Source organism: Natrix helvetica, assembly GCF_964273705.1.
Source record: "Natrix helvetica genome assembly, chromosome: 5".
In the NCBI taxonomy this organism is placed as follows: Eukaryota; Metazoa; Chordata; class Lepidosauria; order Squamata; family Natricidae; genus Natrix; species Natrix helvetica.
Genome location: NC_138551.1, coordinates 60225160 through 60252422, shown reverse-complemented (window position 1 = coordinate 60252422; position 27263 = coordinate 60225160). Strand labels below are relative to the sequence as shown.

The window sequence follows — 27263 nt, the reverse complement described above, 5'->3', positions numbered from 1 at the left end:
CCTGTACTAAAGCCAACCACTTAAATCAAGAGCAAAAGAAAGGCTGGCCTTTAGGATCATAATCTAAAAATGCACGATACAAGAGACATGGAAGAGATAGAGAGACGGAGAGGGAAGGAGAGGGAGAGATTGGTTCTTCAAGGACAACAAGGATGCTAGCTTTGAATCTAATGAAGTTGCACTGCTATTTTGGATTGGGAGCATTTCTTTATATAAGAATTCGTAGCTCTTATTCCTTTGGACAATAAATAACACCTGGATGTTCTGCTCTTCAGTTGCCTAGTTCCAAAGTCCGCCTAATAGACTCTATTATTTCATTATGGGGGGGGGGTGTTAAGTAAAACAAGTTTCTTGCATACTTTCTTTCTTAATAACTCTTAAGGGGTCAGTTTAGTCTCTCTTTAGTGTGATGCTTTTTATAAGAAGCAAAGCAAGCAGCTCGTGAAAAATCCATAATCTCCTTTGGATGGATGAAATGAGAATGTACTGCATCAGTTCCCCACTTCTAGGGCAATCGGCTATGCTGTTCAGGAATGAGTAGTGATGACTATAGAAGAGACCACAGAAAGTTCCACTTGAATGGGACAACATTTATTTTGTATGTAAAAAATTCCCAAGTTCCTACATTTCCAGTGAAAGCATCTCAGGTCACAGGACTAAGAAAAGTATTCTTTTTAACTCATGCAATATAATTGTCGATAAGAAATGGTGAGTCACTAGTACATTTCCTTTCCTTGCAACGGTTGTAGATTTATGCCAACTTGATTTAAAGCAAGCACTAGTATAAGTGCATCACACAAATTGCACATGTTAACTTTTTAAGAAAACAATTTAAATATTAGTGATATTAATTAATATTACTAATCAAATAAATTTGATTTTAATGCATTAGGTATTATTATTAATAATAAATATAATGACATTTAAAATTAAGTAACTTAAAATTAGGATTCCTTGGTCATTGTCTTTAAATCAGAGAGTTCCATTTTAAAATATTAGCTTTGTCCGTTTTCAAATTGCCTCAGGACCTGTGGCTGTTTGCATCTGAAAGTCAGTAGTGTTCCCTGAAGCAAGATGTCCGACTCCATGTTCAAGCTGCTTAGGGCAGAGATATTTCACAAAATGGACATGAGAAAAAAAGAGATAACTTGTTTTGTGGTTGGTGAAATAGAGAAGGTTGTTTTTGTGAACTATTCATTGTACAAAGGCGTAGGGGTGTTCCATTAAACTATGGTGTCTCCTTTTGGCATAGCCGAGGTGCAATAAATATGTGGCACTTCAAAATGTTATAATGTATAAGAGCAATAAGCAAACCCCTTCCCACAATAGGATAGAATTTCCTTTTTAACAAAACTTGAGTCGGGCTTTGCAGCAGATTGTTCAGCAAAGCTTTGGTCTCCACCGAGGTTTTTATGTTAAGTGATTCCTTTTGTGTGTGTGGTTGTTTTACATTAAAGATGAGGTGTTGGCAGATGGAAAGAAGGACCCCACCTCATGAGCCTGAGTCCCATTCAACACTACAACGGCTGCTCTTTAAACCAAACAGCCAAACAAAAAAGGAACAAAATTACAGATAGTCCTTGACTTAGGGCTGTGACTGAAATCACAGCAAATCAGTAAAACTGTTAGTTTCCATCTGACACAGAAAGAAGAGTCTTATGATTGGTTCTCAGGGTTATGGATGTTGCTGTGCCTCGACGATCATGTGATCAAAATTCAGGCGGTGGCTCGGGCATGTCAATCCCCCCCCCTTCCCAGACACGCATGTCCTTTTGGCCTCCTTTTTTAAAGTCTGCAACCCTGATGCTGTAGTTGACCTTTGCTGTTTTCTTTCTCCCGCTGCTGACCAAGCATGCCTGGCTGGTCCTTTGCAAGACAGCCCACTCAAAGCTTTCTGCTTCACTCATGGCCATATGAGTCTTGGGAAGGATGGCTTTATGTGGTTAGCAGCTGCCTCCCACAGAGACAGACCAGGCACATCTCATTGTAGTGGGAAGAAGACAGCAATGGTCAGATGGGGTGGTGGAGTGCAGAACAACAGAGCCTTGGGAGTGCAAGGTATGAGGGTGGCCAGATCTGAGCTTGGAAGACTGTGGTTTCCCAGAATGTGGTGGTTTTCCACTGTATTGCTGGATCAGGCTTGGATAGTTGCAGTTCTTGCAGCCCTAAAACCCCAGCATACCATGCTTTTTTTTCAGGAGGCAGTTGGACTTTTTTGTTTTTTCATTTGAAGACCTTTCGCTTCTCATCCAAGAAGCTTCTTCAGCTCTGGCAGGATAGTGGGTATAAATCCTTCCATTCCCCACTATCCTGTCAGAACTGAAGAAGCTTCTTGGATGAGAAGCAAAATGTCTTCAAAAGAAAAAAACAAGAAAGTCCAGTTGCCTCCTGAAAAAAGCCCCCTTTGGGACAACGATGACCTGAGTCAAGGGTATGCTTTCCCCAGCCTCCCTAAGTTGGTTCAGACTGCAATCCTCTCCAACATGCACACATACTGTCCCAGGCCTCCTGGGGCCTCCCCCATTCCCAATAGTGTTCCCACGTTCCTTATGTGGGACTCCTCCCACTTCCTGCCCATGAATTGGGAATTTTGATAGTAACTAGGACTTCCAGGATTGCTGTTGCTAAGCAAGGGAGTCACATGATGTTGCGGACCGCATTGGAAAAGTGATGCAAATTTCTGTCCCAATTGTGGTCGTATATTGTGGTCTATCTGTATGCATTTACTAAAACATGTAGAAACATAGAATATATAGGGCTTTTCCATAGAATATATAGGGCTTTTCCATAGAATATATAGGGCTTTTCCATAGAATATATAGGGCTTTTCCATAGAATATATAGGGCTTTTCCATAGAATATATAGGGCTTTTCCATAGAATATATAGGGCTTTTCCATAGAATATATAGGGCTTTTCCATAGAATATATAGGGCTTTTGCAATTAATTCCAATTTGGATTAAAATATGCAATGTATAGCAAAAGCTAATGCAAGGACTAGTCAGATTTAATGGCAGTCTTTTGCCCTTATGCAGACTTAAATCCAATAAAAGTGATAGGATTACTATGTTGGAGCATGGGATTAAATAGTAACATGCTGTTATTCCAGAAAGATAAACACCCTTCTTTATTATCCCTATGGTAATAAGGTAATAAGCCAATAGAAAGGACAAGAGGTAAGACTTGTTCAAAAAAAGATCGAGGTGTCACCATGAAGCTGTGGAAATGTTTGGGGTTTTAAAAGAAAGACCGAATGAGTACCTTGCCAACTTGATTCCTTTGGGAAAGAGTGGGTGTCTCTGTGTTAGGTGCAAGATAGAATCATAAAGGATAACTAAACCAGAGTGTTGAAATTCCACCAGATTCTGCCCTGCAGTGCACAGGATCACATAAAGGATTGAAAAATTGTTGCAGGGTTGAATTGAAATAAGTACTATGCATCTACCAGATCTGGTAATTAAGTTGTCTTAAAAGAACTATGAGACAGCAGTGGTCTGCTACTTTGAAAGCAACAGGCATGAAGAGATTTTTTGCCATATCATCCACTCTTCCTGCCAATGCTCTGTACCATTTTAGTGGCTTTTTTTCCCCAGAATTTTTTTTTATTTTTTGTTCTCTTACATATTATTTTAAGTATACATTCAATGATTGTTATTCTTCTTTACATTTAACATTCTTATACACTTATTATTTCATTTAATAGGTTATAATATAGTTTGGGTTGCTTTATTTACCATCCTTTCTGCCTGTTGTAACACCACCTCGTTTTCCCTTTCTTTTCACCCTCCCTCCATTCTCTACTTCCTTCCTTCTTCCTCTCCTTCCCCTTCCTTCTTCCCTTCCCTTTCTCCTTCTCCTACTCTTCCTTTTCCTACCCTCTCTCCTTCTCTTCCTCTCCCTTCCATCTTCCTTGCCTTACCTCTTTCTTCTTTCCTCCATCTTCCTTTCATTTTCTCCTCCCCTCTCTCTCTTTTTTCTATTATTGTAGGTGACTTTTTCAGATCTCAGTTTATGTTTCTTTGGAGTATTTCCGCAAACCCAAATATAATTTGATATCATTTCTTATTCCTTTACCTCCGCTAATCTATCCTAACTATATTTTCCTGCTCTCTACTGTTTTAGTGGCTTTGAAGGACACTGATCGTTTTTATTTCTCTAAAGCATATTCTAAAGTGCTTCCCCTTTGAAGAGAACAGGGAACCCACTTAAAATTTCACTCACGTATCAAATGTGTAGTTAGGAATGTGCCTCAAACTTCTTTAAAAAGTATTCATAGCTCCATTGATTCATGAAAATGGCGATGCTATTGAACTTGATTTCAGTTATGATTCCTATCTGCAGAGGAGGAGGTTTGGGACAGAAAGACTAAAAAAAATTGAAAAAGGAGTGAATGGAGACTAAGTTGAAATATTTAATAAAGGAATCTGATGTCTGAAATCCATCCTCAGCCACGAAAGCTCCCTGGCTCTTTTGGACTCCTTATGTCTGCCCAGCCTATCACACAGTGATAGGTTATTGGGGGGAAATTAGACACAATAAATAATATTACTAGTTAATTGATTGTTTTATTTGGAATAAATTAAGACAGTTCATGGCATTTTTCAAAAATGGAAGAAGGGTATATTTCTCTTCTTCCTTTTTTCTTTTAGTAAACAATTCCAGTTAACAGAACAAACTACATACAGGGTAAGACTTAATCTGATGATTTTATACAATTAAGGGATTTTCTCTCCTTCCCTCAGCTGTAACCTTAGCACTACTGAATTATCTACTGACACTGCAGGAAACAGCCCAGTCTAAGAGACACAACTACAAAGGTTTTCCATCTGTAGTCTCCACATGGACCATTAGACTTAACAACATATTAGAAAGATACAACAGGATGAACTGGAAGTTTAGAATCTTCCTTTAAAAAAAAGCCCTGCCCTTTGCACTACAAAATAAGTGAATGCATATGGCTACCACAGAAAAAAAAATGCTTTAAAATTGGGCAAGTCAGCGTTATATCTCTACATTTTCTTGCTCGAGTGACTTTGGAATAAGAATTCACAAGACTATTCCCTCAAGCTAAAATATCAAACAAGCATTTTGATGCCGATGTCCCTTCTCGCACTAGAGATGGATTGTCATCCAGTTCTTAGTACGACAGGAACCATTGACATGGCTGCTCAGTGATTTATATAAAGTGATGCATCAACGATATGCAGATGTAGTTACTTGGAACAAAAATGACATCTCATTTTCCCATGGGATGGAAAAAAATGAATCTTTTATTTGTGGCTAGTCATTACTTGAAGAACCCGGAATGTACTGTTATGGTAGTAATATGATGTTGGATTTGAGGTATTGGCGATGACTGAAATGAGATTTCGTTCCAGTGTTATCCTGTGTACCCTAGTACCTTATATCCTGCTGGAATCTAGAAATCCCTGTTTTGATACTCCCAGAGTCGAGACAAAAGCAGGGGAACCCCAAATTCTATTGCCAAAAGGAGTATAGTACTTAGTTAACTGTTAAAGAGGTAAAATTAAAGGCAGCAGGCTTTTAGTAATCATAAGAATGAATACATAATAGGTAGAGCTGCTTGTGTGATCATTCATAGCAATAGACGGCAGCCGATTGAAAGAGAATTCGTTGTTTCCCTTCCCCTTGGTTTTTCAATAAAGATAGCTTGTAAGAAGTAGCTTTTTTAACATAAAAACAATCATTTAATTTGGACCAAGAGTTAATCTGCTGCGGCACAGCGCAGTTTAACACCACTGAGACTATTATGGAAAGAATTAAGAACTGACTGAAACTCGCCCTGATCCAGTCTTGTTCAAATCCTATTCATTGTAACAAGGCTTCATAGGGTAGTTATGCTTTGTTGCTCTGTTACAGAATTTGGAAATCTATTTTGCACAACAATAACTGTGCCAAATTTCAGTTCAGTATACAGTATAATAAATCAGCGGTGAAGTCCTTGGACAGATTTTATGATTTTTAACAATATTATTACCTCAATAAATAACAGCAGTTGTGTAAAATATAAGTATTTGTGAGGAAGAAGGAGAAACCCTAAGTGGCAATTTCTGATTTTGTGCTGGAACAAACAACTTATTAATCACTGGAGTTTGCCATTAAACTGTGTTCTATTGACAGACTTTCATCTCCCGTTTTCCTGTCCTTGAAGGTGATAAATATGATTGCTCCGTTATCCATTTTTATTTTGAATGACAGAGGCTTCACAGACTTTGGCTGTGTGTCAGCTGTTGGATGACTGCCATCCACTAATGCAGGCCTCCCATGGAGAGCCCAGTAAAGAATTAGACTCTGATTCACTCGATTGTGTTAAATAGTCCAGCTGTTGAGATTTGAAAGATAGTTACCTCCAAAGTGAAATAAAAAGGACCTTGGCATTTATGGCTTTGTCCATTTTGATAGTGTTGTGGCAATCAGCATTTTGGAGGTAGCATTTTCTAAAATAACTGCCTTGTCATCATGTCATTTCCAAACTTTCATTCAGTATAACGTTAAACATATTTCTCTTTCCATTTTCAGGAGAAACAAAAAACAAGGCTATAAATGCTCTGCACAATTTGGGTCCGAACAATTGCAGATTGGAAATGCTAACTGGACCTGTCAGAGGCCAGTTCCTGAACTAATTAGTCTCACACTCTAGTGTTAGATGGCAGGGTATATAGTGGGAATCACGAATATTAACAGAAGAGAAATAACATTTTTGCTGTTCATGAAATTCTCATTTTTATTGAAGAAACTTGTCCCTGTAATACAGAATTCATCATGGAAATCAGCAGGACTTCACTTAGCATGACACACTGCAAGATTTTATTGTTCTAAGCGAATAAAAATACATCACTTTTTTCTACCTGGCTTGTAGAACCAATGCCAAAAATCCTTGCACTTCAGTGTTTGTGATTTACTACTGCATTATGCCATGTAATAATCTTTGTCTAGATCTTCAAAATAAAATTGCAAATTAGCTGGTTTTTAAATGATTCTTAAAATATTTAGAATTTTGCCATAGGAATTGGTAAATAATGCATAGATCTGTAATCTAGAACATACTTGGCTGTTCTGTATTCTGTTTAAGAAAGAATTCTTAGACCACCTTCCAAGGCATAATAGACAATAAATACATTGCCATGAGAGGTGAAATCTGCCTCCATCCTTCTTCCTTCTGGAAGGGTCTTAAAACCTGTCTTGGGCCCCCGGTGGAAGTGTGCTATGCTGGAGATGGCTAGTAGAAAGACAAACGCCCACTTGTAAACTCGGTTTTCATCCTTTATTAAATTGTTATTTGTTTTGATTCTTTTATTTTATGCTTTTATACCACTGTAAGCCGTCCTGGGTCACTTTGGATACCAAAGCAAGTGGCATATAAATGTAATAAATAATTAAAATAAATAAATCCATTTAAAGCTCACAACAGTAAAACAGTCATCAAAACAGATGTGTAATATTCAAACTATAGAAAGAAAGCTAATAAACTTAGTAAAAACACATTTGCACCTGATGCATTGATTGATTTATTAAATGTATATGCCACAATCTCCCCAATATGGTGATTACTTAATTCTGTCAATAGAAGAATGTCAATTATAAAAATGCATGTCAATGATATAACAGTGTTTAATATGCTAAGGTATTTAACTGTTATTAAAGCATCTTTTTATTTAAGCTGATACATAAAGTGAGATGTTTTGTCTGGGAAAAAACAACAACCGAATACTTCCAATTTTAGTCCAGCTATTACTGGACTAAAAGTTAACATTACAACCAGTACTGCTGACAACTCATGGATGATTTACTGTATTTGCATTTTACCGATTTACCTTTTACTAAGAGGAAATTCACAGGCAGACTTGTACTATCTTTGTTAAGTGCTAACAATAAGGTGACCAACTTTTTTACAATGAAAAGGAGGACAAATAAATTGGAAAAAATATATCGTAAATAAAAGAAATATTTTATTCATTGCAACAATAATACACTAAAATATGATATATGCAACATTTTATATTGTAATTATGCTTACATGCCTGTTAATTATTATTTAAATGAGTACTTTTCCATTGAATTAATATTTTTTGTCAATGTATCATCTTCTAACAATATATTGGAAATATGTGAACAAGAAATATCCTTCATATTGAATTTTACGGCAAGTGCTGCAGCTAGAGTATCAACATTCAATCTCGATTTCTCACTTGTCGAAAAATCATTGGCAATTGAAAAAAACTCTTTCAACTGCTGCATTAGTTCCAGGGCAGCACAACGTAAATTGAACAAGTATAAATAAATGTTCACATGGAATATGTTCATTTTTGAAATGGCTGAAAATATCCACCCATCTTTTATCAATTTCAACATGTTGATTTTCCCATTGTATTAATTTTTCAGAATTTAAATATACATTCAGTCTTCTAATTTCTTCAAAGAGACAATTGTCGTCTATTCTAATGTCTAGCATTTCTTTAGATAAAAATTCAACACCAGATTCAATATCTGTTCAATATACTTGCGATGAAGTAAAAAAAAACACCATTAAAAACTGTTTAATAAAATACGTCACATAACGCGCAACAGATTAGCCTTCAAATATCAAAAAGGAGGACATGTAGGAGGACACTTTTCGAGGGAGGACAGAACTTACAAAAGAAGGACTGTCCTCCCTAAAGGAGGACGGTTGGTCACCTTACTAACAAGTACTAGGAAAAAAATGATTTTAGAAGCATTCACTGATTTCATTTACAGGAAGTAGCAATAGCTATCCAATGGTTGAACTTTGCTGTAATTTTGAATCCTCACAGTAAACTATCATTTCTTAAACTATGTTAATAAATGTTTGAGATGGTGTCAACATTATGTTCAGTTTTTCAACTTGGATGGAACTTGTGTGAGAAGGCAATTATTATGGGTGTATGATATGAAAAACAGACTCATAAACTGTGGTAATATATTAAGCACACGCTAAGACTGTAACTAACTGGTTGATTGTTGTTTATATTTTAAAATCCCTTTGTTTTTTTAATTTGCCTTTTAGGTCATCCAGCAATGCAGGACTTAAAAACAAGGTTATTGATGCAGACAAGCAAGCTGAATTCATGGTACTATTCAATCCGGAGAAAATCAAAGAACAAATGCCTAAAGTTATGGATCAAGGCAAGATAACTGAAAACAAGGGTCAACAGCTTCATAAAGACACTAGTACTGAGAAAACAAAAGAGACCGACAGCTCTCTCTGTTAATTGATATGCTGAAAGGCATTGACTATTTCTGGAACTCTGTTTTCAATGATTGTCAGTTGTTTTGTTTATGAATATGGGAAAGGGCTATATTTTTTACTCATAATGTGTTTATATTGAATCCAAAGTCTTTACACCTCTTTCCCTTGTTTTTTCTTCTAAATTAATATATGGTATTCACTTACTAGATTATGCAAAATGTTAAGATTTATTTGAATAATATTATTTTATATAAGTACTTTGTTTATAGTTTGACCAAAAAGCCTGCTAAGTCTAATTTAAATAAGTAAAACAAGCCTTAATTAAGAAATACATGGCATGCTCTTATATGACTGACATCTAGAAATCAATTTTTGGTTAATAGAAGATACAATTTTTCAGAGCCATTCTTTAAAATTTTATTAAAACTAGTGGCTTGCCACTACAAAGTAAAATAATAATAATTGTGTAATCTGGAATAGTATTTATAATAGATTATATTGAAGTTGAAGGAAATTTTGTATAAACAATATTTTAACCATAAAAGTTATAATAAATACCTGTGATTGGCTAATTTTACCCTCTGCCTGGCACAGTTTGCCAGGAAAATAATATCTATTGCAATCTGTATCTTCTTATTATGGTTAGTCACACAGTCATTCAGATGTTTAAAATGGATTTGGCATTTTTGTTCACCTATTGAATTCTTTCCAAGGCCCTGGGATAGGCGATGTTGTTTAATAATATTAAGGGTATATTGTTACAACAATGTGGAATCAGTATCAGGTCTTTATTCTTATAAATATAATAACATAGTATATTATTATTGTTTGTTGCACAGTCCACCAGATGTTTAGATTGGTTTTGGCATTTTTTATCTACGTATCGAGTCCTTCTCAAGGACCTGGGATAGGGAGATGTTGTTTGATGGTGTTAAAGATATTATTGTAGGATGTAAGCTGTTCTGAGCAAAGTTGCCTTTTAACTGATGGTGATTTTGTCAATGCCAGTGGTGTTCAAATGAAGTTAGTTGTTTTGAGATTGCACCCAAAAAGTAATAACTTTTGGTACTACCGTTGCTTTCTTTGGCTGCAGATGTTCTATTTTCACGTATTTCTATTTTATTATCTTCTCCCATTTCTTTCTCTTCTATTCTATGCGTCTCCAAATACTGCCACAATCACTATCTAGACTATGTTGTTTTTATTACCAAAGTTTTTAAATCTGGAATGTGATTATTATTAACTTTTCTCTCTGCAAGCAATAGTAGGATGTGAATAGTCAGTTCGAAAACAATCCTCTTTTTTTTTTTGGCCACGTTGGGATAGGGGCTTATATTAGATTTTTAAAAATTAGATCTTATGATTCCACCTTTATTACTTTGTAAATAACTTAAAGCCGTGAACATGCATAACGCTCCTTCCTCCTCATATTTTCCCCACAACAGAAACCTCATTAGGAGTGTTGGCTGAAAGAGAATGATTGACCCAAGGTGATCCAGCCAGTTTTTCATGCCTAAGTAGAGTTTTCTGATTTCTAGCCTGGTGCCTTAAGCACTAGATGAAACTGGCCCTATAACCTTTGTATCTAAAGCTCTTCCTATGTATCCCCTACTTAACCTCATGAAGTCTCTTCTGGGAAGGCATGCCAATTGTTGGATTTCCAAGCCATGAAAGGAATAAGAAGATTTTTGCAAGCATTTTAATAAATGCATTTTGGCAAAGATGCCAATAAAGGAGACATTATTTTGTATGAAAGACAGAAAATGCCATGTCTGAGAAGTGTCTACTTTTTACCTGAATACATTGTAAATTCTTATATTATGGTACCTTTTAAATAATAATTAATATATCCAGTTAATCGGTTTACAGAAATAGGTAAGGACTTCAGTGAATCCTCCTCCTAAACTGGTGTAGAATTTCAGACTATAAATTATTAAAGATTTCAGATCTAAATATTATATATATATCCTAAAATAAATTAATATGTGAGCACGAAACAAAATATGAGTCCTCTATAGGAAACAACAGGATGTGATACAGGAAAATTGCAACAGAGGACAGCAACCGAATGAGGGGGTTGAAGAACAGCATGAGATCCTGAATCATAGTTTTATAACTATGAACTAGGCCTTATATTAGCCCATTGGAAAAGAATAAATGGGATGAGGTGAGGCACTTAATCAAACTGGGAAACCTTTAGAGCTTTTTATATGCAAGGTAGTCATCTTCTATAAAAGACTTCCTTTAAGAAATTAGCCTTAGTTTTTGAGTTACACAGTCCTTAACTTTCACCGGAGAAGGCCTCTTCTAAGAAAAGCAGCAGGAATCATAGAACTATGCAATTATATGGCATTTCGGAGCAGCTGAAATATTTCTCTTATTAGAAAAAGAGTGGCTCTGATTGCTCAACTGGGAAGGCGGCATGAGGAATGGAATATATATATAGTTTCTTGCACTTTTGTTTTCCCGCCTTTTATACAGTCTAGAGCAGGAATGTCCAACCTTGGCAATTTTAAGACCTGTGGACTTCAACTCTCAGAATCCCCCCATCCAGACATGCTGGTTGAGGAACTCTGGGATTTAAAATCCACAAGCCTTAAAGCTGCTAGGATTGGGTACCCTTGTTTTATAACTTATATCTAGTTGCTATAAATGCATACTTAATATCGGACTCATTTTGGTTGGTATAGAATTGAGGCTAAAATCTAGGGGGGCGAGGGGTTATATGAATGCCATGCTCAGTTTTTGTGGTCTTCAGCAATTTTCTGCAATCAGAAAATAAACTTTTTTACAATTTTGAGCTAACTTGAGATTACATGGCATTTATTCCTTATGTGTTTGTTATTACTGTTTTTGACTAAACAGACTGCCGGTTATATCTTGTTGATTTGGTCAAGTGCTTCCCAGCAATATAAGAGATGCTATTTTGAAATGGCTTGCTTAGACAGTGATGTTTGATTTCAATACTTGTACGTGGCCAAATACTCTTGCCTGGGATTGAATTTATAGTTAGATAACGCCATCCTGTGTAGCTATGTATATGTGTTGTATGTATATATATGTGTGTGTGTGTGTGTGTGTGTGTATATGTGCCTTGCTCTGTTTCTAAAATATAATATTAAAATATATCAGTAATATACCTCCACATGAATTTCTACATATTTCAGGGCATAGTATAGAGGCTATGGAATATGCGTTAGCCAAATGATGTTTACCTCATCATCAGCAAGCTCCCTGAGAACAGTCAGTCTTCTAACTGAGGAGAGGCATTAAATATGGCACCATATAGAATACAATGAATTCAGGAAAAAGACAAAATAGCTAATTTACTACATTTGGTCATCATTTTTTTAACAGAAACATCAATAAATATGCACTAGGCTACCTTGAGTGCAAATGTACAGTTTACTCATGTTTCTAAAACTATACATTTCCAATATAGTGGACAATTGTGATGGAACTTCAGCAGTTTGCAGTTTAATATTGGTTTGAGTGCACTGCTAAGAACTTTCTGATAGGAAATAATGATTAGTAGTGAGGCCTAAGGTTGAATCTAATTTATTAGTTTGACTTGATCAGTATGTGTTTAATGCTTGTCATTAAATGTAAAGTAAATAATAAAGTTTATGTATTTGGAATTAAATTCCATGAAAATCAGATGGCATTTTTCTTGAATGCATTCTTCAGGAAAAAATGCATAATCCATTGGATGGCATTATTAATGGGGTAGCTTTACGTTTCCTTGCTTTTCCTTTTTTTTTTTTTTTTTTTGGTTGCATCATGATTAATGATTATAACTATGGTTTATGACGTCACTTTGTTGTTTCTTTGTACATTGAGAGCTTATGCACTGGAGACAAATTCCTTGTGTGTCCAATCACTCTTGACCAATAAAGAATTCTACTATTTGAATGGTGAATTAATAATTTGTAAAAGTGGAAAAATGTTTCTTCCTAATTATGCATTTATATTAATTTAATTATATTGAATTTGATATAATTTCTATATTTTTGGAATTATTGAAAATATAAACATTTTAAAAAGACACTTTTCTTCTAAACTCTTATAGTATGAAATTAATTATTGTTTTGATGCTGCTTATTAAAAATGTCCAGGTTATTTCCCAAATATTGTGATTTGTTGTTTCTAGAGTATTGTGTTGCAGTTGTTTTCATTCTTCACATATAAATTTACAGACATGGAGAAAAACTGATTGGTCACTATAAATTGCATTATATTACACTAGGTATCTACACTAATTCTGCAAACCTCTAGGTCAGGGGTGTCCAAACTTTTTGCGAGGAGGGCCAGATTTGGTGAGGTGAAAATGTGTGGGGCCAATCATTCAGCCTGACATTCTTTGAACCCTTAACATTAAATGCGAATTAACTACCATATTTTTCGGAGTATAAGACGCACCAAGATTTTGAAGAGGCAAATTAAAAAAAAAGTTTTTGCACTCTCCCACGAAAATGGGCCTATTTTTTAAAGGGCATGAATAGCCTTTAAGAGGCTTCTAGAGTGCTCCTGGGGGCTAGGGGGGGGCAAAGTTGAGCAAAAAATGGCCCGTTTTTTGCTCATTTATGCCCTCCACAGCCCCCAGGAGCACTCCAAAAACCTCCTAAAGGCTATGCACAGCCATTTTGGTGAAGGGGGCAGAGTTTTGGGAGGCAAAAAATGCTGTATTCAGTGTATAAGATGCACCCAGATTTTTAGCCTCTTTTTTGAGGGGAAAAAGATGCATCTTTATACTTCAAAAAATACAGTATTTTATGAAAGACTAAACAAATAACTCCAGTGGGGAGAAGAGGCTGCGGGCTGCTTGAAATTTGAAAAAGGGCCACATTTGGCTCCCGGGCCGCACTTTGGACATGCCTGCTCTAGGTGGTAATCATAGTACTGGCCCATAAACATTATTCTTGATCTTAATTGTTCATATAACTTTAATATTCTAATAAAAAGTACTTTCCATTTATATTTCAGAGGGCTACTTGTTAATTGAAATAACAACAAACCAAAGATGTTTTGGTGTTTTTTTTAAATTGTCAATTATTAGGCTTTATGCATATTTGGAGTAAAGAATTTTATGATAAACCCCACATCAACACTGGTTACTACTATTCAAACAAATATTTGCATTAGTGGAATTTAATGAATCATTGATTTTATAATCCTCTATAATATATATTGTTAGTTTCTCCCACTGAAAGAAATCTTACCAGAAGACAGCCTTATTTGTGTAGAACTAAACATAGGAATAAGTAGAATTGAAAGGAAGAAAAACTCAGTCATTGTGCTGAACGCTGTGCACACTGCAACAGAAAGACAAAATAAAACCCAAAATAAAACATTTTTTTAATAAAAATAAGAGAAATAAATTTACATTTTTATCACAGTTGCTGTCTTGGGAAAGACATAATGCATTACCAAAAGAATTCCAGGGTCAGCTTGAATCCAGCAATGCCAACTCTGAAACATTAATTTCTAGACTACAGCTTGTCTACTTCCAGAAGGAGAATCAGTATGATCAGATTCTTCTTCCTCTTCTTCTTCTTCCTCTTCTTCTTCCTCCTCCTCCTCAGTAAAGTCAATAAATTCGTACTCCTCTCTTTCACCTGGAAAGGAATACATAGCCAAATAATAAATACAGTAAAAAAAATGCACGGGATGTTTTAAATTCATGTTCATGTTTGAAGGGAGAAAGTGTTTTTGCATAACTTTAAATATCAATGATTTTTCCTTTACTTCTCATCAGGTATATGCCACATCACAGAAGTTTTTATTTTTATTCCTGCTCATCCTGCAATCTATGTTAGATTGCAATAGTAAATGGAAGGTTTACGGACACTTATATCTGCTACCAGTCCTGCTCCATTCATCAAGGAATGTAAATTTCAGCTCATTTCTTACAAGAGGAAAATATGAATATAGAGTACAGAACAAATGTGCACAGGTCTCCAATATTAACACACGGGAAACACAAACGTGTTCTAATTTTGGAAACAATTTAATGAGATGTCTGCTTTTTTACTCGTATTTGCAAGTTAAAAGAGTTCTGTCCTATCCTTTGTGGATCCTGCCATATATAAAAAGTAAGCAAAAGGAAGAATTACATCCAGAGGTTTGAACAGTGCAAACAAGCACTGGTCATTCCAATGAACTTTTTATGGAAAAGTTGCAAAACCATTTGAAGAACCCCCCCCCCCCCGATATTTTAAATAAAATTAAAAAAATACAGTTTCTTTAAAGCCTGTTTTAATTGATCCAAAACAATGGATTAATGACAAAAAATGAAGCCAGAACAGAGAAAATTGGCACAAGCCAGACCTGGCAATTTATCTTGTAAAGAACAAGTTGCTAACTGGTTGTGGTTTGTAGGGCAACATTCTCAAATCTGGTGTTGTCTAGATCAGCCCCCCCCCCAACCGTTTGGGCACCAGGGACCAGTTCCGTAGAGAGAATTTTCCACGGACTGAAGGGAGCGTGGTTTCACTTACTGTCTGCATTCCATAGATGGGACTTTGCTTGTTTGTGTAGTCTGGTTTCTAGGACCCAGTGCTGGTCCATGGACCGGGCTGGAAACCTCTGGTTTAGATGCATTTGGGGACTAGACATTTCCGTATGACCAATAACAAGCTAAGTGAGGTTTTGAGAGCTTTTTCTCTGAGATTCTAGAAATGATTTTTCAACATGGGACCCAACAAATGCATTGAGACTGCTGCTCCCAGAACCCTCATTTAGCCCGTTATTGTCACACTGAAATGTGTCTTCCAAATGCATTTAAACAACACCAGATTGGTGCATGTTGCCCTACAAACCACAGCCAGTTAACAGTTTGATTTTTTATGGACAAATTGCCATGTGTGGCTTGAGGCAGTTTTCTCTGTTCTGGCTTTATTTTTATCATTAACCCATTGTTGTGGATCAATTAAAAACTTTCAAAAAAGCAGCATGTGTTCGAAAACAATTCAAACTAATAGTTTGAATTGAATTTTGCAGGAGTCAAATCTCTTGTATGCAACTTGTGTCACATCCCCATTTTTAATATCTCTCCATGTGCCGCTCCTAGTACATGCAATTTATATATAATAGTGTCTTTGACTCTTTATTCAGAAAATGATGAATCGCATTTTAAAGTTTCCTCCACAACATGTGAATATTCATCAATGTAAGAATTTTCAGAAAATGCTCTCCCTTGGTGATGATTTCAACCAATTAAATACATTGAACTGTTGTGGCCTACTCCCTCCAAGAAATTTTATTTTAACATTCAGATAAATAGATAACTCATCATCAGGACAATATAACTCATGGCAAATGTCATCCAGTTTTCTGCAACTGCTTATTTACAGTCTTTTGATTCTCTTTCCCTCCTACAGTGTGATTTCAGTCACTTTCCTCAATCTCTGGGTTCTTATTCATTAAGCACTGAAAACAAAGTAAGAAAGAGGTTCTTACAAAGCCTCCCATTCTTGTTTAGTTCTTCCTCTATTGCAAGAAGCCGATTGTACTTGACTATCCTCTCTCCACGGGAAAGACCTCCCAGTTTGATGAATTTGGTTCCCAGTCCAACAGCCTAGGACAAATAAATTCTTTTTTTTAAAAAACCCATAGCTGAAAACTTTGGTGGTTTATTCTGACTAACCTAATTTGGCGATTAAATAGAGGCTTTAATTACAGTCCTATATATTTCAACCCTATATGAAAGCTCATAATTAAAAAGCTGAATTAGTAACTGCCAGTACCAATATTATTCTGTATGATCAATGTTTTGTTTAAAAATATGTTATTTCATATATTTATATCTATTGGTTTCTTTCTCTCTCTCTACTGCATGTATGTGTGTGTTTTTATTTATTTATTTGTTCTTATTGTGTTTTTCCCTTCACAGTTTAAGTATTAATAAAAGATTTGCATATTTGTTTCTTAAAGCAGCAAAAATCTCAGTTGGATTGTGAGCTGCAGTTTAAACCTTAAACTCATATAACTCTTAAATTGCAACATTAGAGTGAATCCGATAAGTATAATGAACTAAAATCTGGCTTCTAGTAAATAATTTACCTGTTTTTTATATATAAGGAGAAGATATCAACTAACTATCGGGAGGACACAGAACAAGGGAAGGAAAAAAAAACAGTGTTGCAACTTAATAGTCTATATTACTAGGCCCAGGATGGCGAACCTATGGCATGCATGCCATGGGTGGCACGCGGAGCCATTTGTCAGGGCACGCGAGGCGTTGCCCTGTCAGCTGGACATGCACATGCACGTGCTGGCCAGCTGTGTTCAGCCTTTTTTAATGCCATTTTCCCCCCTTCCCAGGCTCCAGAGGCTTTATAGGAGCTTGGGGAGGGCAAAAAGAGCCCCCCGCCCCCCAGGGGAGTCTCTGGAGGCTTCAGGAGCTTCTCTGGAGGCTTCAGGAGCTTCCCTGAAGCCTCCAGAGTACACAAAACTGGCCCTATGGGCAAACCGGAAGTTCGGGAACGGACTTCCGTTTTGCTTGTAGAGTAGGTTTAAGCCCTCCGGAGGCTTCAGGGATCTTCAGGAGGCTTCTCTGAAGTTTCCAGAGGACTAAAAACAACCCTACAAGCAAACCGGAAGTCCTCTTTGCTCGTAGGCTTGTTTTTAGTCCTCCGGGGGCTTCAGGGAAGCCTCCTAAAATCCCTGAAGCCTCCGGAGGGCTTCCAGGGGGGTAGGGGAGGCGGTTTTCACCCTCCCCAAGCTCCTATAAAGCCTATGGAGCCTGGGGAGAGCGAAAAAAGATGCAAAAAAATTGGGGGGGTCGCACCTTTCATGCACGCATGTGCACTGGGGGGGGTCACACATTGCATTATGGGTGCGGCACGCCAACACACGCCCCCCCCTGCGCTCCCCCCTTATGGCACGCGAGTCAAAAAAGGTTCGCCATCGCTGTACTAGGCTATCCAATTTTGAGGAGAAAATACCAATACCGCAGTATTCAGGTATTTCAAACAGAGCAGTCAGCATTGATGTAGTAAGTCAGGAGAAAAGATAGGAAGCTATAGCAGATGTAAAGGAATCCAAGATGACTACATTATTGAAAGAAAGAGGAATAGGAGGGACCTGGAAGATTGCAGAAGAGAATAAATGAAGGACTGGTGAAAGAAAATTGACACATTAAGTAAGTAATCATTTCAAGTGACATCCTCTATGTAATTATACTTCAATACAAAAAAAAATCAAGTGGAGTCCATTAAGACAAGGAAATACTGTTACTGCCCTATGTTTGAATAATTTACTCAACTTTTCCTTAAAAATGTCAGCAAGAGAGACTACATATTTGCTGTTTGCTTCTCCTGCCTATTCTGCTGTTTTTCCCTTGAATGTTCAAATATTACCTCACTTTAAAAGGCAACTTTCTTCAAAAAGCCAATTTCCTCAAAGGTTATATGTCTCTTCACTAGCTAAACATTTCTCTTAGGAAGCAGCTCAAGATAAAAAGCTTGGGGCAATTGAGGAATACATACCAGGTCTGCAAGGCTATCATCAGAAGATTCTCCATCTGGACTTCCTAAGATGGAAAGGTGCCTCCAACCTGTATTGAATACAAGGGCTTTTAATTTCATAAAACTTCTGTAGTTTGCAAATCATTGTCTTAAATGTAAAATTACTGGGAAGTAGTTTATTATAAATTTAAATTTTGTGGACTAATAAAATAAACTCTAGTCCAGAAAAGTTTCAGTTTCATTAAGCAGATAATTCCTTAAATACACTAAATTTATGTTAGTTTTGCTGTAGCAAACTAATATAGCTGTCCTCCTGGAAATACACAATTATTTTATTATTGCAATCTAGTTTTGTTTTATTATGACTTATTTATAGTGTACAAAATCATCTGCCCACAGCCAAGTAGTGTTGAACATTTATATCTATTTAGACTTATTTATTCTGCATTGGATTGTGGACAAACTCTAGAAAAGCTAAAGTATTTATATTGTATTTGTAAAGTATTACTTGCTTTTAACAGTCCCCACAACTGTTACAGTAGAGATAATCAGATTAAAAGTATGTTTAAAATAAACATAATGAATCTTTTTCTGTTGAATATAGATTTTTTGTTTTCTTTAAATGAACAATCTAGCTGATACAAATAAAAATCTGAATATTAATATTTTAAATCTGTTACATTTTGAGGTCCATAAAGAATGATGGGAAATATGTGACACAAACCAATACTATAAGAGATATATGAAGTTTTCTATACCACGTAAAGCTGAATTATATCTAAACATTCAACTTATGTATTTTAAAATGAGTCCCAAATTATACTGTCAATCCATCATGAAAACAAATTTTGATGAATAAGAATGTTTAATTATTAAATAGTTTACTAAATATAAAAAGCTCTATATATTTACAGCTACTATTGAATTTTGATATACAGTTCTTTCCTCACCATCCAATCGCTGGGTCATTTGTATAAGGTCCATAATTTTAGCTTCATTGATATGTTTTATGACAAGGCCACTGCATTTTGGCATATTGCTTTTTTTAGAACCCAGAAGTTTTGTCAAACTCCTGCATGAGTCTTCTGCAATTAAATAACATTTAGAACGCAAAACATTGCACAGATGGATCCATTGTTGGCTGTCCTGTAAAGACAGCAAAAACAATACAATAGAACAGAATGGAACAGAATAGAATAGAATATTCTTTATTGGGCAAATGTGATTGCACATGGAATTTGTTTCAGGTATTAGCTCTAGACAAGAAGGCAAAGTATTACCATAATTCTTTTTTTTTAATGAGACTCTTTTAGCATTAACATCAGTAAATTCAGTACTAGGTTGAATGAAGGTACACAATAAAATCATTTTTCAATTTATCTAGAAGCCCTAACAGAAGAACTGAAATCCAGAGCTGCAAGTCAGCAAGAGCAAAAGTGCTGCAATTTTCTCAAAGCTTTATTAAAAGCCTCCCCTCACATACATACTTGCCTATTATACACAGGATAAATATCTTACTCTCTCTCACACACACACACACGAACACAAAGATGTATACACAAACACAAATGAAAGAAGAAAAAGTATGCATGAATGTAAGGCAAGGAGAATAGCTAGGATATATGTAGAGTGTGGAGGTATATGCATATATACAGTACATGTGTTTCTGTATACTGCTAAATAACTTCATAGTAGAATTGATACCAGCTGCGATCCTAAATGCTTTACTGCTATGGAACATGAAGCTATGGCAAGCTACTAACCCTAGTACAATGTAAGATTTTAGGAGTGCAGCACATCAGTTCCTCACTGTCCTCTGTAGTTCTTTTTAAAACTAATACAGTAGAAGAGTGATGGCGAAACTTTTTCGCCTCGGGTGCCAAAAGTACGAGCATGCATGCTATCGTGTGCGCTCGCATGCCCACTCCATAACTTAATCTCCTCCCCCCCCCCGCCGTGCCCCCTGCACATGCTCACGTGACTTTGGGAGGGCTGAAGCCAGGAGGCCTTTCAAGGTAAGCCAGATCTCTCCTTAGTTTGTTCTGAGAAAGAGGTTCCAGAAGGAGAGCTGGGTGTTTTTTTTGGGGGGGGGGGGGGGTGTCCACTACCTCCCAAGGCTTGAGCCCCTCTGCTTCTTGTGGGAAATAATTAAGATGTCTTGGAGATGGCCCCAATTAGGCCTATCAGCCTGGAAATGTCCTGAAAGAGGCCAGTTGAATAAGGTGGCTATTTCTATCCAAAACTCACAAGTTTCCAATGCTGAGGAGGGAGAAGCTGTAGTTCCTAGAGGCCTGCATGCAGCCCCCAGCAAAAAGAAAAAGGAAACAAAAACCCAGGGCAAGATCCTTTATAAAAAGCAGAACCCCAGCTTTCAAATGAAGCTTCCCAAAAGTTCTAAAGTGAAACCTGCGAAATTGATTCCAGATCAAAACGAATGGAAACACACACACACACACACACTTGTGTTTATCTTTCAATTTTGACCATCCCCCAGCAAAAAGAAAAAAGAAAAAAACCCAGGGCAGGATCACTATAAAAAGCAGGATCCTAGCCCGGCTCCATTCTACAAAAATCCACCCAAAGTTTGGCTCTTTCCAACAAAGCTTCCCAAGAGTTCTAAAGTGAAACCTGGGGAACTGATTCCAGGTCAAAACAAATGGAAACAATCCCCCCACCCCTGGGACTCTGCCAAACTTGCAAGCAGGAGAGTTGCAAGCAGGAGATAAAGGTGGGGGAGGGGCAAAGGAGGGAGAGAGCGATCTCAAGAGTTAGCAAATGGCAAAATCCCACCGACCTGTAACAATACCCGGGAACAGTGACGTGCAGTGAGGTTTATGGCTGGTGAGGCACTGACGTCATCAAATGATTATCATGAAGGGAGGATTGTGACAACTTTGATCTTTGCAAGCGTGCAAGCAAAATACCCTAGGATCACAGTGGCGGGGACAGCAACTCCTTCCGCTGCGCTGCGGAGAAGAGCCACGCTGTGCAGGAGGCTCCTTAGCGCTAGCCTCAGATCAGCATGAGCCGCGGTCCCCTTCATGTTGGCTCAGGAAAGAGGGGAATGGGACCGCGTGTGCAGGAGGCTCTTCAGCGCTAGCCTCAGATCAACGTGAGCTGCGGTCCCTTTCATGTTGGTTCAGGAAGAAGGGGAATGGGACCGCGTGTGCAGGAGGCTCCTCAGCGCTAGCCTCAGATCAGTGCGAGCCGGAAGGGGACCGCGGCTTTCTTGAAGCCTCCGGAGACTGAAAAACCAGCCAAAATGAAGGCCAAAATCAGCCCCAAGAAATGGCTCCGAATGCTACCTGTTGCACGCGTGCCATAGGTTTGCCATCACGGCAGTAGAACCTTTGGTCACGTAGGCTTCTTACCACGACAAATTGGGCTCTAACCCAAAAATTCACACTTTTTTTGTGGCCAATTTCCCCTCCCGCCCCATTTTTTTTGTAAGTGCCAAATTTCCAAAATTAGATTTGGGTCACGACCAAATAGGGTTGCGACCAAAGTTATGGAACGAATTATGGTTGTGACCAGAGGTACTACTGTATTTGTAAGTTACATGGTTCAGTTGCCACTGACTATAGAATTAATTGCTACACACAAAGAGACAATGGTCTTTAGACACTTTTTTTTTTTTCTCTAAGTGGAAAAGCTTCAGCAGCGATGGAAAAGCCTTTTCGCTTTTAGGTTTACAAGAAACTGATAGATAGAAGGAGGAGTCAGCAGTATCCTTCTGTTATTAATCAAATTAATAAATATTTCACATTGTGAAATAAGGAGATGTAAAAAATCCTAGAGTTCTGAGTAAATTATTATTAGGTCTTACAATATTGACCAGAGTCAATGTGAGATATGAGCAGAGCAACGTACATATCTTATGGCTTCTTATGCATCCTAAAATACCAGCTAACCAAGATTCAAAAAGCTCTTTTTAACAACTTTAATTGTATGGGTAAATGATTAGAAAATGATGCTTAAATCCAGTTTAAGAGGAGCATATACTGTATGTATGTGTGTGTGTATGTATGTATGTATGTATGTATGTATGTATGTATGTACAGTATGTATGTATGTATTGTATAACACACACACACACAGACAGACACACAGACACGTCATTTAAATTATTTTTAAATCAATGGAAATTAATCACAACCCTCTTGAGATCATTTGAACTGGATTTAAACAAGCCTAGTCCAGTGTTATTAGACCACAATAATCTGTTGGAGAAAGAACCTCAATGTAATTTCCTTCATCTATGTCTCATTCTTTTCTTTAAAATGCATGATTGTTAAAACATCACTATCTACATATTTCTTTCATTTTTATATGCTGTTTTTAAAAAGTAATGCAAATTTAAATATATGTTTGTATAAGTAAAAACTTACCTCTTTTCTCAATGGGTCTATTAATGTTAAAATAGAAGGGAATTTCTTAAGCAGATCTACATACATATCCACCATTTCATCAGCAGATTTAAGTGTTCCAACAATTACTTCGTATTTTCCTTTATTCTAGAGTGTAAAATATTGACAAAATCTATTAAATATGAAGCTATCCATTAAAAAAAACAAGTTAAGGTCAAGCCTAATTGTGGAATTATATATACTGAGATTTTACAACAGTCTAGTATTATAGATGAACAATTTGTTCTACACATTTGTCTCATTATCATACCAGTACCTCCATTATCATAACACATTCCCCCAAAAGAGGAAAACCAATGATAAATTATTGAAAATAAAACTTACATAGTCCATTAGTTCATGAGCAGCACAATTTATCCCCAAGTATATATCTGTTCCTAATTCCAGGGAAAGATGTGTGCATGCTGATTGGATCAAGGTTAGTGGTTCCAGACTGTCGTATCCCATTACCAGACAACCTAAATGGGATATTTTTTTAGAAACAGGAATCTGTGAATAAATAATATATAAAAAGCAAATATTAACTTACAAAAAATTGTCTGCTAACTTCTGAATGCCTGCCCTTCTTGAACCATTCCATCAAAACTATATGGACGATATTGTTCTAAACTCCTTTAGAGGCTCTTTCTCTGTTTGGTCATTTCATAGGTCAAACCATAGTAATATTATGATAATATTTCAGTTACATATAATTTATCATTACCTACAAGAAACCAACCAGGTAACTTCCTAGTTATTATTTCCAATTTCTATGATCAGATGGACATGAAAACAATTATTAAGTTTGTTAATACCATTTGCAAAGATGCCGTCTTATAGCAAATAAGTTGTATTATACAATATGTCAGGGATGGCTACTAAGCTTTTTCCCTTATAATTTTAATTTTAATCTTTCATCACGCTTAACCTTAGGACCACTTTATTTTTCTCCTTACCGGCGTCTTTTTCCCTGCATCTCGTTGAGCAGCTTTTTTGCCATCTATTGCAGAAGCAGACTGTTGCAAAGGATTTTTCAAGAACAAAGTGTTTAGGAAAACATAGTATGCAGAAAAATGTAACAAACTGTCAGCCATTATAGCACATGAGTCATCATGGCAAAATACAGGGAGTCCTCAACTTACGACCACAATTGAGCCCAAATTTCCTGCTGTTAAGTGAGACATTTGTCAAGGGAGATTTGCCCCATTTTACGCCTTTTTTTGGCACAGTTATTTAAGTGAATCACTGCAATTGTTAAGTTAGTAGCACGGGTGTTAAATGAATTTTAACACTCCTTTAGCTTTGCTTGTTCAGAAGGTTGCAAAAGGTGACCACATGACCCTGGGACCCAGCAAAGGTCATAAATATGAACCAGTTGCCAAGCATCTGCATTTTGATCCCATGATCATGAGGACATGCAAAAATCATAACTATGAAAAATGGTCATAAGTCGCATTTTTCAGTGCCGTTGTAACTTTGAACGGTCACTAAATGAACTGTTGTAAGTCAAGGACTATTTGTATGTAGGTAAAATGAATATAAACTGTATGTGATGACACTAGTCTGAAGTAGAAATGCATTATTAAACTGTACCTTGCCAACAATTATCTGACTCAGCATTATGAATAATGAACACCTATTAGTTTAAAATAGCAACTTGTAATTAAATGAAAAAAAGGTTCTTGTGCAACCAATCACATCTCGTCGTTCCATCCCATTTCTCAGGTGAGTTTCTATTTCCCTGTCCAAACAGTAGCTCTTTGTGGATTGTTTTACAGACTATGAGGTTTGCCATCTTGCTGATATTTCTTTCCTTTCTATGAGTGTAGGCATGTTAGACCTAAGCCCAAAGATGACACTGTTGAATCCAATTCTCTATTAGTTTACAAGAAGTTGCCAGACTAAAGCTATATCCTTCTAACCTAACAGATAAGCCACGTGAGATATATCAACCTGATATATCTCTTTTCTCCCCCCATCCAACTCCAGACTGTGCAATCTCTTAATTTGGGATTCTTTTTGGAATGTAATGCCTCCTCCCTGGGAAACCATGATGCGCCTGTCAGGATTCCTCCCTATCCATCCCCACTCCTTCTCCAAATTCAAATTTCAAATTCCATCATAATGGAATTTGTGTGTGTTTGTGCTATTATTTATTTATTTATTCATTCATTTAGTTATTCATTCATTCATTCATTCATTCATTCATTCATTCATTCAATAGCATTCATTTTTGAATATCCTAAATAAGTGTTATTATTTTTGACTTACTTCTTTATTCATTTTTTCTATCAATTTCAACATCTCTTTCTGAATATCCATACATCTTGTTATGGCCTGTATAATAATAAAACATTATGTCAAGGAGGACTATCTTCCTGTATCAGTTAGTTCATGCTTTAAGATCATCGGAGAAGGTGCTTCTCTTTTTTTACAACAATATTCCCACCCTGGATGGAGCTCTGCTTGTGAAATGCATTTTCCAAAGTGATGTGCCATACAAACAGAAATGAAAACTTCATTTGCCATTCATTTTAGCTAATTCTTATCCGTATTCAGGACAGGAATGTACAGATTTAATTATACTTCAAAGATGATTAATTTATTTTTATGTCTTTCAATATGATTACCTTTCAGTTTTATTAAGGTTTGCTTATTATTATATAACACTGTGAAATGAACAAAATTAATCAACAATTGTGTCAGCATGTAACTTCGTTTACATGTACTGAGGTGATAATGATGATTGACACATTATGTTAATCGAGTTTTCCTTTAGCAGAAATTATATATTTGGTAACTAATAGTCTATCCAATCAAAAACGGATAACCATATCTAAGTAGTCTCACTTTCTACATAGCCTACTATTACATTTCTTTTACTTGTGATTTCAGCCATAATGGAGGACTGTATCATCATGTATCTTGTCGTTAAACTTATTCAAAGGTTTTCTGGGTGATCAAGAGTTATCTGTCAAAGCTATTTCTCAAATCCATTTTAGAACGATTGTAACTACGTTTTAAAATAATTTTCCATTAAACTAATGCTTCCTCTGCACCAGGTTAACACTGATCATCTTGGAATGTGAAACTTGGTAAAAATAAATCCTCTTTATTCTACAGCAAACTGTGTTAAATCTTTCCAATGTGGTTATTGCTTGCCTTCCTTCATTATAAGAAGCATTGGACATTTCCAAATAAATGCAAGAAAAATGATAGGCTACTGTAACTATCTATACTTATGTCTATAACTATATCTATAACTATAATGCTTCATGCTGGTGAAATGCTACATATTTATTTACTGAATAGATATTTTGTATAGTCTGATCAACATAACAGTATTTTCCATTCTTTTTCTGAGATGTCTTACACATACACAGATTTTGAATTTAGCTCAAAGTCAACAGTTTTAATAAATAACAGTGATATAGATAAACAGCATTTCCATCCTGAAAGGTGAATACAATGTGAATACAATGAAAATCTTGAGTGATTTTCAACATTTTATTTATCATTCTCAAAATAGAACAACAGCATACAGTACTTGTTTAACTGTTAACCAGGCAGGAGGGATCAACATCACTTCTTTCATAAAATTCAGTTTTCCAGGTGATGATTTTCCACAATTCAAAATTGTTATCATTGGCAGTGGCATAACCAGTTCTTTTGGCATCTTCTAAATGGGGAAGAATGTAGCATTAATTGGTTATGCTAAAAATAAAAGCCTGGCTCTCTAAGTCTGCTTTAATCATATATTATGTTTTACTATAAACTATTTTGTACATTATTTGGATCATAAAGGAAAGTTGATTGTATTTGCATATGTAGATGTCATATTTGCATCTATGATTGACTAGCAAGACAAAGTTTAATTTCATTAAAGATCATAAATATCCAATTTTAGGCAGGAATGTTCAAATAAGACTAGTTTAGCTACCAGAAAAATAAAATGAATAATCATAAATCAGTATACAAAAATCCCTTATTTCGTTCTGGCATTCCCTGAATGCCAGAGATAGACAGCCCAAATTAGTATAGCAATAAGCAAATTTAGGATTAGGATTTGCCTCAATTCAGATGTAGGAATATTCCTATATATTGACAGCAGAATTGGGAAACGAGTAAACAAGACATTAGAATATGATTCCTGTTCATCTC

At 36.2% G+C, this 27263-nt stretch overlaps 2 protein-coding genes across 6 annotated transcripts in view; one reads left to right on the top strand and one right to left on the bottom strand.

The window, feature by feature from the left end:
* Positions 1 to 13483, top strand: part of SHTN1 (shootin 1) — a 90426-nt gene extending 76943 nt beyond the window's left edge. The window contains exon 17 of the mRNA XM_081954477.1: positions 9047 to 13483. Within this exon, the coding sequence (XP_081810603.1) occupies positions 9047 to 9251 (205 nt within the window). The 3' untranslated portion in view covers positions 9252 to 13483. The remainder of the gene's footprint in view (positions 1 to 9046) is intronic.
* A 1089-nt stretch (positions 13484 to 14572) lies between these two features.
* The window catches only part of ENO4 (enolase 4), a 33009-nt gene continuing 20318 nt past the window's right edge, over positions 14573 to 27263 (bottom strand). For 4 of the 5 annotated variants that reach the window (XM_081956585.1, XM_081956583.1, XM_081956586.1 and 1 more), the window contains exons 7-15: positions 26650 to 26781; positions 25374 to 25439; positions 24059 to 24118; positions 23448 to 23612; positions 23085 to 23210; positions 19647 to 19842; positions 18718 to 18785; positions 16688 to 16805; positions 14573 to 14844 (exon numbers count right to left, since the gene is read on the bottom strand). In XM_081956585.1, coding sequence (XP_081812711.1) covers positions 14714 to 14844; positions 16688 to 16805; positions 18718 to 18785; positions 19647 to 19842; positions 23085 to 23210; positions 23448 to 23612; positions 24059 to 24118; positions 25374 to 25439; positions 26650 to 26781 — 1062 coding nt within the window. In that variant the 3' untranslated portion in view covers positions 14573 to 14713. The remainder of the gene's footprint in view (positions 14845 to 16687; positions 16806 to 18717; positions 18786 to 19646; positions 19843 to 23084; positions 23211 to 23447; positions 23613 to 24058; positions 24119 to 25373; positions 25440 to 26649; positions 26782 to 27263) is intronic. The other variant, XM_081956587.1, reaches the window with a different exon arrangement.